This window comes from Pan paniscus, chromosome 13, assembly GCF_029289425.2.
Source record: "Pan paniscus chromosome 13, NHGRI_mPanPan1-v2.0_pri, whole genome shotgun sequence".
NCBI lineage: Eukaryota > Metazoa > Chordata > Mammalia > Primates > Hominidae > Pan > Pan paniscus.
The window spans coordinates 132,480,696-132,499,532 of record NC_073262.2 but is presented as its reverse complement, the minus strand read 5'-3'; the positions used below and the strand labels follow the sequence as shown (position 1 = coordinate 132,499,532).

The following is an 18,837-nucleotide window of genomic DNA, read 5'->3' as shown; positions in this document are numbered from 1 at the left end:
TTGTATTTGTATTTTTGTTCATTTCTTTCTTTTTAAGGTTAGAATTATTTTACATACCGTAATGTGACTTGCTATCTTCATTAACTATATCATAGGCATTTTTTTCTTTATTTTTTTTGGAGACAGAGTCTTGCTCTGTCGCACAGGCTGGAGTGCAGTGGTGGGATCTTGGCTCACTGCAACCTCTGCCTCCCGAGTTCAAGCAGAAAGCAGTTCTCCTCCTTCAGCCTTCTGAGCAGCTGGGACTACAGGTGCCTGTCACCACAGCTGGCTAATTTTTGTATTTTTAGTAGAGACAGGGTTTCACTTTGTTGGCCAGGCTGGTCTCAAATTCCTGGGCTCAAATGATCTGCCCCTCTCGGCCTCCCAAAGTGCTGGGATTACAGGCATGAGCCACCACCACACCCAGACTCTTCTTTTTTTAAAAGAGAGATGGGGGTCTCGCTATGTTGCCCAGACTCGTCTCAAGCTCCTGGCCTGAAGCAGTCCTCCTGCCTTGGCCTGCCAAAGTGCTGGGATTACAGGCATGAGCCACTGCACCTGGCCTTAATATAGGCTTCTTCTTCTTTTTTTTTTTTTTTTTTTTTTTTTTTACAATATCTGTCATTAAAACTATATTATCAGTTTTAATGTCTCTATAATTTTCTGTTATGTAGATATATCAATTATGCATATATGTAATCACTCCTTTCATCATTTGGTTTCAGGTTTTTGCCATAGCAAATGATGCCACACCTGAACATTCTCACTGTCATCGTGAACTTGTACTAGTACTTCTCTAGTACTAGTTAGTACTAGCTAGGTTATTGTAAGTGGAATTGCTGGGTTGAGTATGTTTTCAAATATTTACTCTTCTAGAAAATTGTCTTCTATAAGACTACTTTCATTTGCATATAATTACTAGTTGATTATACTAGGATTATTGATTTTCCTTATTAATATTTTGTTTTTGTATTTTCTAATTTCAAATTATATTAGGCTTCAGCATTGCTGTAAAGGAATACCTGAGACTGGGTAATTTATAAAGAAAAGAGGTTTAATTGGCTCATGGTTCTGTGGGCTGTACAAAAAGTGTGGTGCTGGCATCTGCTTCTGGTGAGGGCCTCAGGGAGCTTAAAATCACGGCAGAAAGCAAAGCCAGCATACCACATGGCAAGAGTGGGAGCAAGGGGGGGTGGGGGCAGGCACACACTTGTAAACAACCAGATCTCAAGTGAACTCAGAGCAAGAATTCATTCACCCCAAGGGCATTGGCATTAAGCCATTCATGAGGGATCCATCCACCCCAGTGATTCAAACACCTCCCACCAGGCCCCATCTCCAACATTTCAACATGAGATTTGGATGGGACAAACATATAAACCATATTACTAATGTCTTTTAATTTTCTAATATTGCAAAGAAAATTGGGAAGAAACCAATTTGGTTTGGATTAGGATCTCTTCTCTTTTCTTTCTTCTTTTCTTTCCTTTCCGGTCCCCTCCCCTCCCCTCCCCTCTCCTCCCCTCTCTTCTTTTCTTGACAGTGTCTTGCTCTGTTGCCCAGGCTGAAGTGCAGTGGTGTGACCTTGACTCACTGCAACCTCTGTCTCTCAGGCTTAGGTGATCCTCCTGCGTCAGCCTCCTCTTGCCTCAGCCTCCCGAGTAGCTGGGACTGCAGGTGTGCACCACCATGCCTGCCTAATTTTGTATTTTTAGTAGACACAGGGTTCCACCACATTGGCCAGGCTGAGCTCAAGTGATCCTCCCCCTCAGCCTCCCGTAGTGCTAGGATTACAGGTGTGAGCCACCGTGTCTAGCCGGATTAGGATGTTTTCTAGTGAAATAATGAAGCCACACTCAAGAAGGACTCAGGACAAGCTGTCAGTGTACCAATCAACTTAACTTTCCTTTTCTTGATTTTTGAAAGAAGTATACCGCAAAAAAATAAATAAATAAAATGCCAAACTTAATTCCTATCTACTGATTTCAGAGACTAAAACTTGATGGTTTTTACTCTATGCTTAACTACTTAAAATACCTTGCAATTTCCTTCTTTAGTAATTTTGATCATGCCATTTTCCTTTTAAAAGGCTTGCCTTCTGTATTCTAGACCTTATCTTACTGAAATTCTGCCAGTCTTTCAAGATCCATTCAAAAGTTTCCACATCAATGTAGTTTATACTCTTTTCCAGTCTTAGAAATCTTATACAGATCCCAAAGCACTGTAACATTTTGGAGATCCCTGGGAACTACAGACTCAGTATCTGTCTGGCTGCTTCCCCTCTGTTCATCTGTCCTTAGGTTACTGCTTCTTGCTACCATGTCATGTCCATCCAGGCAGATCTCACCATCTCTTTGTACACCATGTTTATTTCTTTCCCTGTGCCTTAAGGCTTAACTTTTAGGCCTCTCATCTTCTGAAGCTAGATCAAGCCCTCTTTCATTTTGAATTATTAAAAAGATTATACCATTTTCATGGAGGTGGCAATAAATAATGTTCTTCATGGTTTTTGTTGTGCACGGCACCTCTCCTTAAAACAGTAGTCTTGTGGAATGGCTTCCCATGCGTTTTGATGGGTAGTTACTCTGTTCTAATACAGTTTTACTCTGATCCTGTTAGCTATTCCTTAACCTTTGGTGAAAGCTAGGGGAATCGACAGTACTCCCTCTTTCTGAGCACAGTGATAAGCCTGGTGTGGTCACATGATCAAGATGAGAAAAGTTGGAAGATTTAGCTTTTTTCTTTCTGGTGACAAAGATGGGAAGATGTGAATCTGAAGTTGCCAACTGCTGTGTATGTGCCTTATGGAGGAAGATGGACAGGCGGAGAAGAGCAAAGAGTATGTGTGTGCTAACGTTCTGGCAAGTTTAAATTCCTCAGTAGTTCTTTAAAGTTGTGTTGACTCTTAGCCTTTTCTAGGATTGATTATTCCACTGTTGTTCTGATTCTGGAGATAATGCAAGTGTTATTTTAATAATGCCTCTTTTGGCATTTTAGAGTGCCTTAATACAACATCAGTATAAGATTATATTCATTCATCTGTTGAACACCACGTTAGTAAGCACCGTGCTCTATAGTAGTTATAGAAATGAGGGTGGGGTAGGGTTTTTCTTTTCCTACCAGGGAAAGAACCCAGAAAGCAACCCAGCTCGGTAGGGGGAATGGGGATACAGGTTGTTATTAGAGTCAGATGAGAAACATTTCTAGAGATGACCTCATTGATCTGGGCTCTGAGGCTGAAGCAACAGTTGCAAAGCAGGTGTGGTATATGTCAACTATATTTGTCTTTGACATGTGGACTCATTAATTCCTTTCACAGTCTGGGTTTTATTTCGAAGTTTTGTGTATTGTGTTTATTTGCTGGTAAGTGGTAGGTGTTCAACAATTACTAGTATGGGTTAGAAAAGGATATTTGTTTCCTTGGAATTTCTGGGCACAGAAATGTGACTTTCTTTTTTACTGAAATGATGAAAACATGATTGGAGTAAGGAAGGGTTGAAATAGGGCATAGTTAAAATGGGCTATGTAGCAAGGTGGGCTAGATAATACTACAGGAAAAAACATCTCCTAGATATTAGTGGTTATAATCTAGCCACTAAAAAAGTTGTCTGTCCAGGTCAGCGGTAAGCTCTGCTCCATGCCTGCACATTCAGATATTCAGATACCTTGCTGTGTTGTCAAGTAAGAGAATATGGTGAACTGTACTCTTGAATCTCCAAAACTTCCCCCAGCAGTGATTCACTTCTGTTCACATTCCCTTGGCTGAAGCAAGTCACATGGCAGTACGTGCTTCCAAGTGGTTGGACAAGTACCATCCTACCTTGCATCTAGAAAAAGGAAAAACAGAATATTCTTGAGATGTAGCTGTCATAGGATGTTTATACGTTATTTTGCATTCTTATTTGCATCTCTATGATAGTTTGTTTCCCTAAAGCCTACTTAGTGAAACTTAGCCACTGGTCCCGTGTGTTTTCTTCGTTCGTCTGTTTAACCCGTGTGAGTGCCTTCCTTTTATATTCTTTAATTCTTATTTCTTTCCTGTCTCTTTTTTTGTCCTCTCATTTGTTCAGTCAGAAGCAAGTTCAAACTGCTTCTTGTTTGGGAGGAGGAGAATGTTATGGGGAGACATGATGTGATGCAAAAATAATTTAATGCCTCTTATGACTGAATTTGAGCCACTTTTTAAAGGTATTTATACTAGAATTGGTTGGGCGCAGTGTCTCATGCCTGTAATCTCAGTACTTTGGGAGGCTGAAGCAGGCAGATCGTTTGAGCCCAGGAGTTCAAGAGCAGCCTGGGCAAAATGGCGAAACCCTGTCTCTACTAAAAATACAGTAAATTAGCCAGGTGTGGTCGTAAGTGTCTGTAGTCCCAGCTACTTGGGAGGGTGAAGTGGGAGAATCACCTGAGCTCAGGAAGTTGAGGCTGCAGTAAGCCAAGATTACACCGCTGCACTCTAGCCTGGACTAGAGACCCTGTCTCAAAAAATAAATGAATGAATGAATGAAAGTAAGTATTCTAGAATCGGCTGGGTAATTTGTAACTTGCTCTTTTCAGTAATAGTAAATCTTACTGCTCTAATTAGGCAGCCTGGAGTTTTAGCTGTGGAGACATGTGTGCCTGCTGCATTGGTAATGCTGAAACTAGCCTGTCCCATCAGGCCTTGGGATCAGGAGGCAAGATAATATGGTGCTGTATTCAACAATGGCATGGTTGCCTTGGTCTAAGGAGAAGCAGAGGCTACTTTTCTGTAGTTGGAAGTTAGAAACATTTGATTCTTAGTAGTACCCGTGTTAAATTTTTTGGGGGGCCTACAAAGTAATAGTTTGTATGTTTTCTATTAGTAATTTCCTTTGCACTATGCTTTATTTTAATCAAGTTTGGAATTGAGTCAAAGTCACATCATAAGCATACTGGAAAACCTATAAGAAATTGTCAGCTGCCATAGATTGTCTCATATCCCTCACTGAGGATTTGCTTTCATTCTTCTGATACTCCAAACCACTTTTAAAAAGCTTTCCCAGTCTTGGAATGCCTTCTTAAAAGGGTTCAGTGTCACTTAAAAATATATATACAAATGGTTCTTATACTAACTGCAAGCTTTTTTATCACATTTGGAAGGCTGTTTTCTTGTAATACAGAGAGAAAAAGAAGGCAGAGGGCTCCTTTTTAGAAGATTAATAGTGGTGTTTTCTCCCTTTTTCTCATATACTATCTCTAAAGTCTTCAGACATTTATTTTGGCCGGGCACAGTGGCTCATACCTGTAATCCCACAACTTGGGAAGCTGAGGCAGGAGGATCATTTGAGGTCAGAAGTTCGAGACCAGCCTGGCCAACATAGTGAAATCCCATCTTTACTAAAAATATAAAAATTAGCCAGGCATGGTGGCAGGCACCTGTAGTCCTAGCTACTCAGGTGGCTGAGGCAGGAGAATCTCTTGAACCCAGGAGGCAGAGGTTGCAGTGAGCTGAGATCATGCCACTACACTTCAGCCTGGGTGACAGAGAGAGTCTCTGTCTCAAAACAAAACAAAACAAAACAAAAAAAACCTTCCCTGTCTGACCATAGCCTATACTTAAAAAAAAAAAAACAAAAAAAACCTCTATGTGTGTGTGTATATATATATATACTTTTCTTATTTCAGTAGCTTTCAGGGTACAAGTAGTTTTTGGTTACATGAATGAATTGCATAGTGGTGAACATCCTTTCATCCATATTTTCTGATGTATCTCCATGTTCAGGGCAATTTATATCATTTGCCAGTTACTGTATGGGCTTTAAAATTTCCTGCCTCTGCCTTTGCCTGTATTCTGCTTTTGACTGGAAAGCTTTTTTTCCTCAGCTTTTCATCCTTCAGGGCCAGGTTTAAATGGTGTGGCCTATAAAGCTTATATTCTCCTGCTAAAAGTATTCGTTGGAAACATCTATGGAGAGTACCTGGTAGATTACTTTGTTTTATGAGACTCTGACCTCTTTGAGGACAGGGACTAGACTGTTACCTATATTTATGTGCCCCGTTGGGACTTGCATATATTTGTTGGTGGCAAACCTAACATCTTTTGAAATGAGTAGCTTAGTACAATGGTTCTCAACTCTATCAGAGGCAGTGCTCCCTGTCTATAATGTATATCATATAAATATTTTTATTATGCTCTTTTAATATCTTCAAATAAATGAAGAAATAAAATACCTGCCTACACACAGTTTAGAAATATTGATATAATGTCTTAGCATTTTACAAAGATAAACAAAAGGAAAATAGTTGATAACAAAAATAACATCTCAATAGGTAAATGCTTGGACACAGTGACACAAAATTATAGTGCATCTGTATTTGGAGTCACTGAATGTGACAGTTACAACAATGGACTTAAATGCCATAAGCAGCATTTTCATCATAGGCATTAAAAACAGTGCCTGACTCTTGGTAAAGCTGCCAAAAAAATAGTATAATCGCTTGTCGTTGCATTCTTGGAAAATTTAATATGTAAGAACTGTGCAAAACAAATCTGAGAAATTGCAAGCACGTTTTTCACCTATGTCACTGCCACACTGTCAGGGCTTTTCATAAGGTTTTCATATATTACCAAGACTGTTTGAAATACATGGGGCATGGGACAGTTGGGTCTTTTTGTTCTGTACGTTGTCCATCTTTACCTCTAATCCACACCTGCTAAATGGGAATACCACTGCCACTTCCCAGTGTATGTTTCCAGAATGCTTCCTAGGGGCAGTATTTTTGCTGTTTAGAAATACTGCTTTACTTTAAATTATAGAATCATTTGGGCTAGTGTTTCAGTGTAACTAAAGATAGGAACATTGATCAGGTGAATCAAGCTTCTTTTTGTAATAGAAATAGAAAAACAGTGCATTTTACAGGGAACATTAGTGAGTTATTTATTTAAAGTGGTTTAAACTGAACTTTCCACCATTAATTATTGAAAATCAATGGCTCTTTTAAAACATGGATTTTCCAGCATTTGAAATAAAATATCTAATTTTTAGAAGACAAAACTATAATGTTATAATTGTGTATTTAAAGTAGAAAAGCATAAAAATGTGTCTGTATACACATATACACAAACAAATTTAGAGTTGTAATTAAACCCACAATCCATTTATATTTGGTAATATATGCATGTATATTATGTAATACGTGCATATATTACCAAATATAAGTGGTAATATGTGTGTGTATATTATATATATGCATATCATATAAGCTGTGAATATGTCTAGCATAAAAATTAAATTCAGGCAGTTTAATACCTACAATAGGAATTAACTAGCTACTTGTAACTAGCCACTTTCCTCATTTTTCCTAACATTAAGACAGCATTTTGCTTTCTTTTTTTTTTTTTTTTTTTTTTTTTGTAATTGAGAGAGGATCTCACTCTATTGCCCAGGTTGGAGTGCAGTGGTGCAACCATAGCTCACTGCAGCTTTGACCTGCCAGGCTCAAGTGATCTTCCCCACCCCAGCCTCCCGAGTAGCTAGGAATACAGGTGTGTACCACTACACCCTGCTAATTTTTGTATTTTTTGTGGAGACAGGGTTTCACCATGTTGCCCAGGCTGGTCTGTTTGAATTCCTGAGCTCAAGCAATCCACCTGCTTTCAACCTTCCAAAGTGCTGGGATTACAGGCATGAGCCACCACACCTGGCCCAATATTGTGCTCTTGATATAAAGTTTAGGTCTCTTTTAGATGTCCTCTGGACTAGAGATGGTTTTTAATTCTGTGGACTACTGTAAAGGATTTGACTAAATAGCAGTACAAATGTAGGTGGAAGGGTACAGTCAATACTATGTGCCTAAAAGTTAACACTCAGAAGCATTTGAGGCTTCATAACCCAAATGATCTTGAAAGCACATAATGATCTTGAAAGCACATAACGCAGAGTTGATTATAGTCTGTTCTGTTGCAGTGTTGGTTTCTTTAATGTGAATTGGCCCATACACACTTGGTAAATAGAGAAATAATGTCAATATAACGTGGAAGTAGTGTTGGTTCATAAGCAGTTTTTCCCACAGTGCTAATGTATAAACTGAAAATGGGGAAAGACCTTTCAATTAAAGAGGAAGGTTTGGTAACATTTGAAGACATTATACCAAAAAAAAAAAAAAGTTGAAAATCTGGCACAAATAATTTAGTGAAAGAAATAGCTATTCCAGTGGTTTCTAAAACCACCATACTTTGTACTGTCAAAAGCAGTCTCAACAAGTTCAAAACCATTTACTCCTTTGTTTCTAAAGAAAGAAGATAACAAACAGGAAAGTCTACCCAAGAATAATTATATTTTTAATTTTTTGAAGCTTTTTAAAAAATGCCTTTAAAAAGTTACACTTAAAAGGAGAAAATACAAAAATAAGTCTCAAGTGGATTTATTGGTGCAAATTTTATTGGGAGATTTAATTTTTTATTAAAATTGATGTGATTTTGCTGGGATGCTCATTACAAAATAACATAGGTTTGTGTGCTCTGGGCCCATCTTATTTTTAACAAATCAGCCCGGTTATTTTTAGTGGATAATTTTGCAGAGACATGAGTTTTTTTTTTTTCAGGAATACCCATATGTTGTTATAGAAGCTCCTGAACGCATGTGTGCACGCGTGCGCGCGCACACACACACACACACACTCACACTCTCTCTCTCTCTCTTTCACCCAAATCTTTGGGCTATAATTTACTAAATGACCTCATTCTAGTGCTATTTAAAAGAGTTTGTCATGCATTTTACTATACTGTTCTACAAATTTTATTTATAGTGGATATAAATTTTACTAGGTTTTAAAAAGATTATGCTTTTTAATAAAAACTAAAGTTGAAGCATTAAGGCTTGCTAAATTAGAGAGGTGGTAAAATGAGCTAAAAGGAGGCGTCCAAGGCTCCTTTACCTCTGAATACTGTGATGTTCTAATTGGCTATTCCAGATTGGACATCATTATTTTATGGAGATTTACTTTGCAGCATTTTTGAGCATTAATAATTTATAAGTGGACATAATAAAATAGAGCTCCATTTTGGGAGGCCCCATATTGTCACTTCATGGTACCATCTGGTTGTCTATTCCTTGTTAGCCAGGGTTGAAAACTATAGCGCATGGGCTGAATCTGGCTCACTGCCTGTTTTTGTAAATAAAATTTTGATTGAAGTATAGCCACCATGCTCGTTTGTTTGAGAATTTTCTGTACCTGTTTTTTTGACATACAGTATTGCCCAGGAAGCTGAAAATATTTACTCTCCTTTATGGAAAATGTATTAAGTCCCATGGGCTAAACAGATAGGCAGAAGGGACATTTAAGTATCAATATTTTATATTTTTAAAATATATTTTTTAAACAGTTCTTAGAATATCACACTTTAAAATAATTTTAGGTAAGATCAGTGTGGGCATTGTTGTTTTTTTTTTTCTTTCTTTCTTTTTTTTTTTTTTTTTTTCTTTTTTATTGATCATTCTTGGGTGTTTCTCGCAGAGGGGGATTTGGCAGGGTCACAGGACAATAGTGGAGGGAAGGTCAGCAGATAAACAAGTGAACAAAGTTCTCTGGTTTTCCTAGGCAGAGGACCCTGCGGCCTTCCGCAGTGTTTGTGCCCCTGGGTACTTGAGATTAGGGAGTGGTGATGACTGTTAACGAACATGCTGCCTTCAAGCATCTGTTTAACAAAGCACATCTTGCACCGCCCTTAATCCATTCAACCCTGAGTGGATACAGCACATGTTTCAGAGAGCACAGGGTTGGGGGTAAGGTCACAGATCAACAGGATCCCAAGGCAGAAGAATTTTTCTTAGTACAGAACAAAATGAAAAGTCTCCCATGTCTACCTCTTTCTACACAGACACGGCAACCATCCGATTTCTCAATCTTTTCCCCACCTTTCCCCCCTTTCTATTCCACAAAACCGCCATTGTCCTCATGGCCCGTTCTCAATGAGCTGTTGAGTACACCTCCCAGATGGGGTGGTGGCCGGGCAGAGGAGCTCCTCACTTCCCAGTAGGGGCGGCCGGGCAGAAGCGCCCCTCACCTCCCGGACGGGGCGGCTGGCCGGGCGGGGGGCTGACCCCCCCACCTCCCTCCCGGACGGGGCGGCTGGCCCGGTGGGGGGCTGACCCCCCCCACCTCCCTCCCGGACGGGGCGGCTGGCCGGGCAGAGGGGCTCCTCACTTCCCGGTAGGGGCGGCCGGGCAGAAGCGCCCCTCACCTCCCGGACGGGGCGGCTGGGCGGGCGGGGGGCTGACCCCCCCACCTCCCTCCCGGACGGAGCGGCTGGCCGGGCGGGGGGCTGACCCCCCCACCTCCCTCCCGGACGGGGCGGCTGGCCGGGCGGGGGGCTGACCCCCCCACCTCCCTCCCGGACGGGGCGGCTGGCCGGGCGGGGGGCTGACCCCCCCACCTCCCTCCCGGACGGGGCGGCTGGCCGGGCGGGGGGCTGACCCCCCCACCTCCCTCCCGGATGGGGCGGCTGGGCGGGCGGGGGGCTGACCCCCCCACCTCCCTCCCGGACGGGGCGGCTGGGCGGGCGGGGGGCTGACCCCCCCACCTCCCTCCCGGACGGGGCGGCTGGCCGGGCGGGGGGCTGACCCCTCCACCTCCCTCCCGGATGGGGCGGCTGGCCGGGCGGGGGGCTGACCCCCCCACCTCCCTCCCGGACGGGGCGGCTGGCCGGGCAGAGGGGCTCCTCACTTCCCAGTAGGGGCGGCCGGGCAGAGGCGCCCCCCACCTCCTGGACAGGGCGGCTGGCCGGGCGGGGGGCTGATCCCCCCACCTCCCTCCCGGACGGGGCGGCTGGCCGGGCGGGGGGCTGACCCCCCCACCTCCCTCCCGGACGGGGCGGCTGGCTGGGCGGGGGGCTGACCCCCCCCACCTCCCTCCCGGACGGGGCGGCTGGCCGGGCAGAGGGGCTCCTCACTTCCCAGTAGGGGCGGCCGGGCAGAGGCACCCCTCGCCTCCCGGACGGGGCAGCTGGCCAGGCGGGGGGCTGACCCCCCCACCTCCCTCCCGGACGAGGTGGCTGGCTGGGCAGAGGGGCTCCTCACTTCCCGGTAGGGGCGGCCGGGCAGAGGCGCCCCTCACCTCCCAGACGGGGCGGCTGGCCGGGCGGGGGGCTGACCCCCCCACCTCCCTCCTGGACGAGGAGGGAGGACGCTCCTCACTTCTCAGACGGGGTGGCTGCCGGGCGGAGGGGCTCCTCACTTCTCAGATGGGGCGGTTGCCAGGCAGAGGGTCTCCTCACTTCTCAGACAGGGTGGCCGGGCAGAGACGCTCCTCACATCCCGGACGGGGCGGCAGGGCAGAGGTGCTCCCCACATCTCAGACGATGGGCGGCCGGGCAGAGACGCTCCTCACTTCCCAGATGTGATGGCGGCCGGGAAGAGGTGCTCCTCACTTCCTAGATGGGATGGCGGCCGGGCAGAGACGCTCCTCACTTTCCAGACTGGGCAGCCAGGCAGAGGGGCTCCTCACATCCCAGACGATGGGTGGTCAGGCGGAGACGCTCCTCACTTCCCAGACGGGGTGGCTGCCAGGCAGAGGCTGCAATCTCGGCACTTAGGGAGGCCAAGGCAGGCGGCTGGGAGGTGGTTGTAGCGAGCCGAGATCACGCCACTGCACTCCAGCCTGGGCGCCATTGAGCACTGAGTTAAGGAGACTCCGTCTGCAATCCCGGCACCTCGGGAGGCCGAGGCTGGCGGATCACTCGCGGTTAGGAGCTGGAGACCAGCCCAGCCAACACATCGAAACCCCGTCTCCACCAAAAAAATACGAAAACCAGTCAGGCGTGGCGGCGCGCGCCTGCAATCGCAGGCACTCGGCAGGCTGAGGCAGGAGAATCGGGCAGGGAGGTTGCAGTGAGCTGAGATGGCAGCAGTACCGTCCAGCTTCGGCTCGGCATCAGAGGGAGACCGTAGAAAGAGGGGAGAGGGGAGAGGGGGGAGGGGTGGGGGGCTTTCTTTCTTTTTTTTTTTTTTTTTCCGAGATGGAGTCTCGCCCTGTCACCCAGGCTGGAGTACAGTGACACGATCGCGGCTCACTGCAACCTCCGCCTCCTGGGTTCAAGCAATTCTTCTGCCTCAGCCTCCCAAGTAGCTGAGACTACAGGTGTGCGCCACCGTGCCCGGCTCATTTTTGTAGTTTTTATTAGAGACGGGGTTTCACCATCTTGGCCAGGCTGGTCTTGAACTCCTGACCTCATGATACATCCGCCTCTGTCTCCCAAAGTGCTGGGATTACAGGCATGAGCCACCGTGCCCTGCTGGGCATTGCTGAATTTAAGCCAGTTTTGTGAGCCTTGGTCTTCTAAATGATTTGGATACTGTTTACTTTTTTGTGGTATAATATAGAGAGTTTACATGCTAAGTTCTTAAGTTCATTGAAGGTATTAGTAAGGGCATGAGAAATAACACAGGAGTAGAATTAGGTGGATCTAACATAAGCTGTATAAAAGTCAACAGAACAATTTATTTGAGTTAAAAAGAGGAGGGCTGCTGCCCCAGACCTCACCTTTAGTTTCATATGGGCCAGTTTCTGATGACAAATGGAATGAATCATAATTTTTAATTGTTTTGGGCATTTATTTTTCACAAAGTTGTCTAGCTTTGAATGTATGTAGTTTTCTTTCAGAATGAGTTGTTTAATTATCAAGGAATGCAACAAGTTATATTTTAAATTTTAAAATGAAATAAAGTAGAAAACGTGATTTAATTAAAACATCACTGCAACGATCTTTAAGAAAATAAGAATGTAGAGGACCTGAATGACATAATTTATATTTCCTGTAGCTGTTAAATTCCACACCCCAAAAACAGAACGTTACACCTCTTTTTTAGAATAACTATGGAATGATTTGAAAAATAGTCTCATATCTGAAGAAAAAAGAGTTGAACTCTGAGATCTGTTAGTAGAAATATAACAAAAACAAAAGCAACTCTTAGAAATTAAATCTCTAATAAACTCATTGGTTAAAGCAAAATTTTAGTCTGCAATGGGAGAATATCTAGGAAAAATTAAAATTAAATCACAATATATACAAGGCAGGAAAATCACATGATCCTGGGAGGCGGAGGTTGCAGTGAGCCGAGATAGTGTCGCTGCACTCCAGCCTGGGCGATAGAGCAAAACCCTGTCTGAAACACCAAAAAATAAAAAATAACAACAGCAACAACAAAAACACAATGTATAAAAAATCTTACAAAGTTCAGCTTAGCTACAACTTTAGAAAATATGCTTCTTGAAGTATATGTGTCCTTTCATTACTAAAATTGAAGACTAATAACACTTGAAAGGCTCACCTAGAGTTTTGTTTTTTTGTTATTTTTTTTTTAAGAAATTCATCTATTCTAATAAGTCTTTAGAACATATTATTACTTTCAGATTAGAACCTTAAAAACAAAAATGATATGAGGGATCCAGGAACTATTTCCTTTCTTAAGAAGCTAATTTCTTACCTTCTTTTAAGACTCTTTTCATGAATTCTGGAAAGATGGAAGAAGAAGTGATACAGAAAAGAGAAACCTTAGGTCCTCTTTTGGAACAGATGGTTGTACTTGTATGATATCTTAAGAAATTTATGGCATCCTTACAGATTGAGTTAGAATTATTTTGTGAGATTTTCAGTGACTCATTTCTAAGTTCTTTTGAGATGGTGTTTGGAATAAAAGCCTTAAACTTTTTTTTAACAAGTAAATTTGGTATTAATGAAACTTTTTTCTAAATTTTCATTAGTATATGCTCTTATGTGGAAAGTGGATATCAGCTATGAATTACATAAATTGCATTTGTTACATTAATATCTCACCCGAATGGCAGCAGTTTTCTGGATATCAACGTGTGTTTGTTTTTTATTGCTTATGTAAATCTCATGTAACCATTCCCCAAGGTCTAAAAAATAATCTAACTGAAAACAGTTTTTTCATGTTCCTCAAACTTGCTTTTAGAACAGTGCTGGCATAAGGATTTGATTTATTGTAAATATGATGCACCATATCAATCATGGAATTATTTGAATGTTTTTTGGAACTTTTGTGGTAAATTCCATATTTCTCCAGGACTTTTTTGTGTTCTTTCTGTTGACAAGTACTTTAAAGTTTTAGCAGGTATCACTATATTGATTTCATGTAGGTTTATTTATTGTTTAGTGCTTGAAATGATTTTCTGTGTAAAATCAGTTTGAGAATTGGTTCGTCTGTCTCTGCATTTGCTGTGTTTACCTGAATTTTAACGTACAAATTGGAAATCGGTATCAGTGTGGGAATCATCAATTGTCTTTTCCGTAAACTTTTAAAGCCATTACAGTCACATTATGTATTAAAAGTGTGTTTAGATCTAAAGTCTAAATTTGCTTTTTGTTAAAATGTAGCATATTTGAATATCTGCACTAAAATTGCTGAAAAATGTGTTACTGCTTAAGCAACCATAACAACGCTGTGCAATTATGACTACTGGTGATAATAAACTCTTCGGTATTGCGGGGCGGGGGTGGTTCTGAGAGGCAATTTCTTTTTGCCAGATTATTTAGTAGAATAATAATTAAAATTTATAAATATTTGGAAAAAGGGTAGGGTCAACAATGAGTTGTGGGAAGCTTTAAGAAATATGTAAAAATATTTCACTTTCAGTATTGTATTTGCATCTCAGTTTCCTGATAGATTTCTGTTTTGATTTTCTGCTGACAGGTCACATTTAGGGCAGGCAAAACATAAGGGATATAGCCCTCCTGAGAGTAGAAAATCTAATTCTAAGGCACCCAAAGTGCAGTCTAATACTACTTCTGAACTGTCAAGGGGACACCTTTCTAAAAGGTAAATCTTCATGTTGCTTATACATTTTCAAGGCAGAATTATTTGCATTCAAATCATTGCATAATGTTAAAACTTGAGGTTATTCCAAAACGTTTTGATACATGTTTTCATTATTCTCTAAGTAACTTTTAGGATTGACAGTTTATTACCTTTGCAGTGATTAGTGCAGTATACCCTAGACAATGAGTTTGTCAATGATAAAATGATATTTTTGTTTGGAGAGCCATAAGATTCCCCCTTTGCTTAACAAACCATTATGGCCATTTTTTATTTCTTTTTATTTTTTAATCTTTTTTTTAGTTTTTATTGTCAGAGCCATAGTTTAGGTTTAGGTCAGTGATTCTTAAGATCTAATTGGTAAGAGACTTTGGAAAGCAATGTTAACTTTGAAGATTTGATAGTACTACAATATAAAAATCTCAGCCTTCATTTTGAAAGTGCGTATGTTAATGCTTATTTCTTCTAAGCTTTGACAAAGCAGTTGTGCTTGTGAATAGGGCATCAATATTCTGGCTTCCTCTGGTTCTGAACAATTAAGTGTTGTTTTTCTTGTAATCTTAATTCTTGTTTTGTGATTAGGAGTGTTAGTGTCAGTAATCTTTGGGCTAAAGAACACCCTTATCTTTTAATCAGATATTTTAGTATCCAAAGTCACATCTGCTTTTGTTTTGTTCTTTTATTTCGTTTTACAGATTTGAACCTTCTGAAAACCTATGTTTAATACTGGACTTAGTAGGAACATATTCATACTTTATTTTTTGAAAGCATTATATATGACAGTTGTAATTATGACAGGCTGATATTAACTGTTTTCTTATCTAACCTCTTAGAAGCTGCAGTTCATCATCTGCTGTGATAGTTCCACAACCAGAGGATCCAGACAGAGCCAATACTTCAGAAAGACAAAAAACGGGGCAGGTGCCTAAGAAAGACAATTCTCGAGGAGTGAAGCGCAGTGCTAGTCCAGACTACAACAGGACCAATTCTCCTAGCTCTGCAAAAAAACCTAAAGCACTTCAGCATACTGAATCTCCCTCAGAAACAAATAAGCCACATAGTAAGTCAAAGAAGAGACATTTAGACCAGGAGCAACAACTGAAATCTGCACAATCACCATCAACAAGCAAGGCTCATACCAGGAAGAGTGGGGCCACTGGCGGTTCACGGAGTCAGAAAAGAAAAAGGACAGAGAGTTCTTGTGTAAAGAGTGGCTCCGGGTCTGAATCAACTGGTGCAGAAGAGAGATCTGCGAAACCTACCAAGCTGGCTTCAAAATCAGCCACCTCAGCCAAAGCTGGGTGTAGCACCATCACTGATTCTTCTTCTGCTGCCTCTACTTCCTCCTCGTCTTCTGCTGTAGCCTCGGCCTCCTCCACTGTACCACCAGGTGCCAGAGTGAAACAAGGAAAAGATCAGAACAAGGCCAGGCGTTCCCGTTCAGCGTCCAGTCCCAGCCCCAGAAGAAGTAGCAGGGAAAAGGAACAGAGTAAAACTGGTGGCTCTTCAAAATTTGATTGGGCTGCTCGTTTCAGCCCTAAAGTTAGCCTTCCTAAAACAAAACTGTCTCTTCCAGGGTCTTCTAAGTCAGAGACATCAAAACCTGGACCTTCTGGATTACAGGCCAAATTAGCAAGTAAGTTTACAAAAAGGTCTTTTTCTTTAATTAAAGAAAGTTTCTCTTGGTTTGTCAAAAGCAATTATGCTTTAAAGTTAAGGGTTTTTTTCCCCCAGTCTTAGATAATCTTAGATGTATTACTGTCTGTGTAATTAAGTACATAACAGCATGTAGTAAGTGCTACTACATTTAGTTTTGTTGAGACAGGTAAGGAATACTACCTTCCCATTATTACGAAACCATCACATTTTAGTGTCTGTGTCTTTATTGGTCCTCGCGGCATCTCCTACTTCACTGATTTCCTAATATCAGGATGGGACATAAAGTTGGATTTTCTCCTATACCACATACAAAATTATCATTTAGTTAGGAGTTCTTTTTAGTTATGAGTTGCCATGATCAGAGATCAAATATATATATGTTTTTATAGATGGAGTCTCACTCTGTCGCCTAGGCTGGAGTGCAGTGGCGCAGTCTTGGCTCACTGCAACCTCCGCCTCCTGGGCTTAAGCAATCCTCTTGCCTTGGCCTCCAGAGTAACTGGGCTTACAAGTGTGCACACCATGCCTGGGTAATTTTTGTGTTTTTAGTAGAGATGGGGTTTCACTGTGTTGGCCATGTTGGTCTCAAACTTCTGACCTCAAGTGATCTGCTCACCGCGGCCTCCCAGAGTGTTGGGATTACAGGTGTGAGCTACCATGCCTGGCCAAATATATTTTTTTATATAAGATATTCTTGATGTGTAGATACAATGAATTAAGTTATTACTATAAATATACCTCAATATAAATTAAACTTTTTCATATGTAGTATCTCACGGTCTTTAAGGAGTTTTGTCTAAAGATGAATACTACTTATGTTTCACTACTCTTATATACACTACTCTGTGTCCTAAGTGAGTAAGAATATTGCTCTCTAAAAGTTTACAGTGGAGTAGAAAGAATTTGTGTTTTGAGAATACATTCAAGCAAAGAAACAGAAAGTAGATGGAAGAAACATAGCGTTATGTGCATTCCTTCATGAGTCAGTTTTGGACATATCCAGGAACTCTTCTCCCTCTCTCTTTACCAAAAGACTTCTTCAGGGAACCAGCTGCTTATCTGGGGAATGCTAGTGTCTTTCTTTTCTTTCCTTCCTTCCTTTTTTTTTTTTTGAGACAGAGTCTCACTCTGTTGCCCAGGATGGAGTAGTGGTGTGAGTGGTACGATCTTGGCTCACTGCAACCTCCACCTCCTGGGTTCAAGCAATTCTCCTGTCTCAGCCTCTCCTGAGTAGCTGAGATTACAAGTGTGCGCCATCACACCCAGCTAATTTTTGTATTTTTAGTAGAGAGGGAGTTTCACCATGTTGGTCAGGCTGGTCTTGAACTGGGACAAGTGATCCACCTGTCCCAGCCTCCCAAAGTGTTGGGATTATAAGTGTGAGCCACTGTGCCCAGGCTTCTTTTCCTTATTTCTATTTCAGAAACCTATAAAGGACAAATAGGATAATAAAGCACTTATCTCTACAATTTTTAAAAGCATTTTAATTTTATAATACCTAATTAGGAAGCTTGCTTTTAAGCATCTTTTCTTCTCTGATGGATTTTAGATCTACATTTGGGTAGGGCTATAATGTTTTCTTGGTTTAAAAAGATTGTATATAGTGTCTACTAGCATTCTTGTCAAAGTATAGCTCATATTGAATCAGCCTAACTTAAAATTGAATCAGAACTATTAGCTCTGTTTAATTTAACACTGCAGTCTAAAACTACTTTTGGTTGATTCACATATTACCTGAAATGACAATACTATTAATAGTAGGTACTATATAAAAAATTTTATGTTTAACCTGTATGATAGGTTATTGTGAAGTAACATATTTTACTTTTAGATTGAACTTTGTTCTGTTTTGGTATTTTAAATATGCAGAACATCTGTATAAAATGTTGTAAGTTTAAAGGATTAAGATAGGCTAGATCAGTATCTTGAAGTGAGAAGGAAAAAAAAGGTCCAAGTTAAAAGGACAACCAACTATTTGTCCTTCCAAGGCTTTATTGATAATTGGAGTTATATATGTCAGCTTTTATACTGCCTTTCCTCCCTGTGTTTTGTGTCTGTCAGTCCTGCTATGTAATATTCACAGCCAGTGAGCCAGGTTGAGTTTACAGCAAGCTGCTTAGGATTCACTTCCCCTTCTGCCTTCCAGTCTGCCTCACTTGAAGAACTCATCTCTTATGTGTAGGAGGGTTCTAGGGCCAGGCAATAGCAGATTGTACTTGAGTGTCATGGCCTTGGTGCTTTGTAGAGATCAGCTTTCTTTTCTTTATATAGTCTGTTAACTTGATTTTTAAAAGAAAACCCAACTCTACCAGTGGCTAATCAGTGGGATTTCCTCCTTGGTGTTTCAATCAGGAAACACCAAGAGTTTTGGCAATGTCATTATGCTGCTGGTTTGATAAAA

At 41.6% G+C, this 18,837-nt stretch overlaps 1 protein-coding gene across 50 annotated transcripts in view; it reads left to right on the top strand.

Moving 5' to 3' along the window:
- The window catches only part of TRIP12 (thyroid hormone receptor interactor 12), a 161,457-nt gene that overhangs the window by 50,005 nt on the left and 92,615 nt on the right, over positions 1 to 18,837 (top strand). For 17 of the 50 annotated variants that reach the window (XM_055109182.1, XM_055109178.1, XM_024927804.3 and 14 more), the window contains 3 exons: positions 14,655 to 14,780; positions 15,611 to 16,266; positions 16,354 to 16,413. In XM_055109182.1, coding sequence (XP_054965157.1) covers positions 14,655 to 14,780; positions 15,611 to 16,266; positions 16,354 to 16,413 — 842 coding nt within the window. Of the gene's footprint in view, positions 1 to 14,654; positions 14,781 to 15,610; positions 16,414 to 18,837 lie in introns of all 50 variants that reach the window. The other 33 variants (XM_055109162.2, XM_024927799.4, XM_063595575.1 and 30 more) reach the window with 3 other exon arrangements.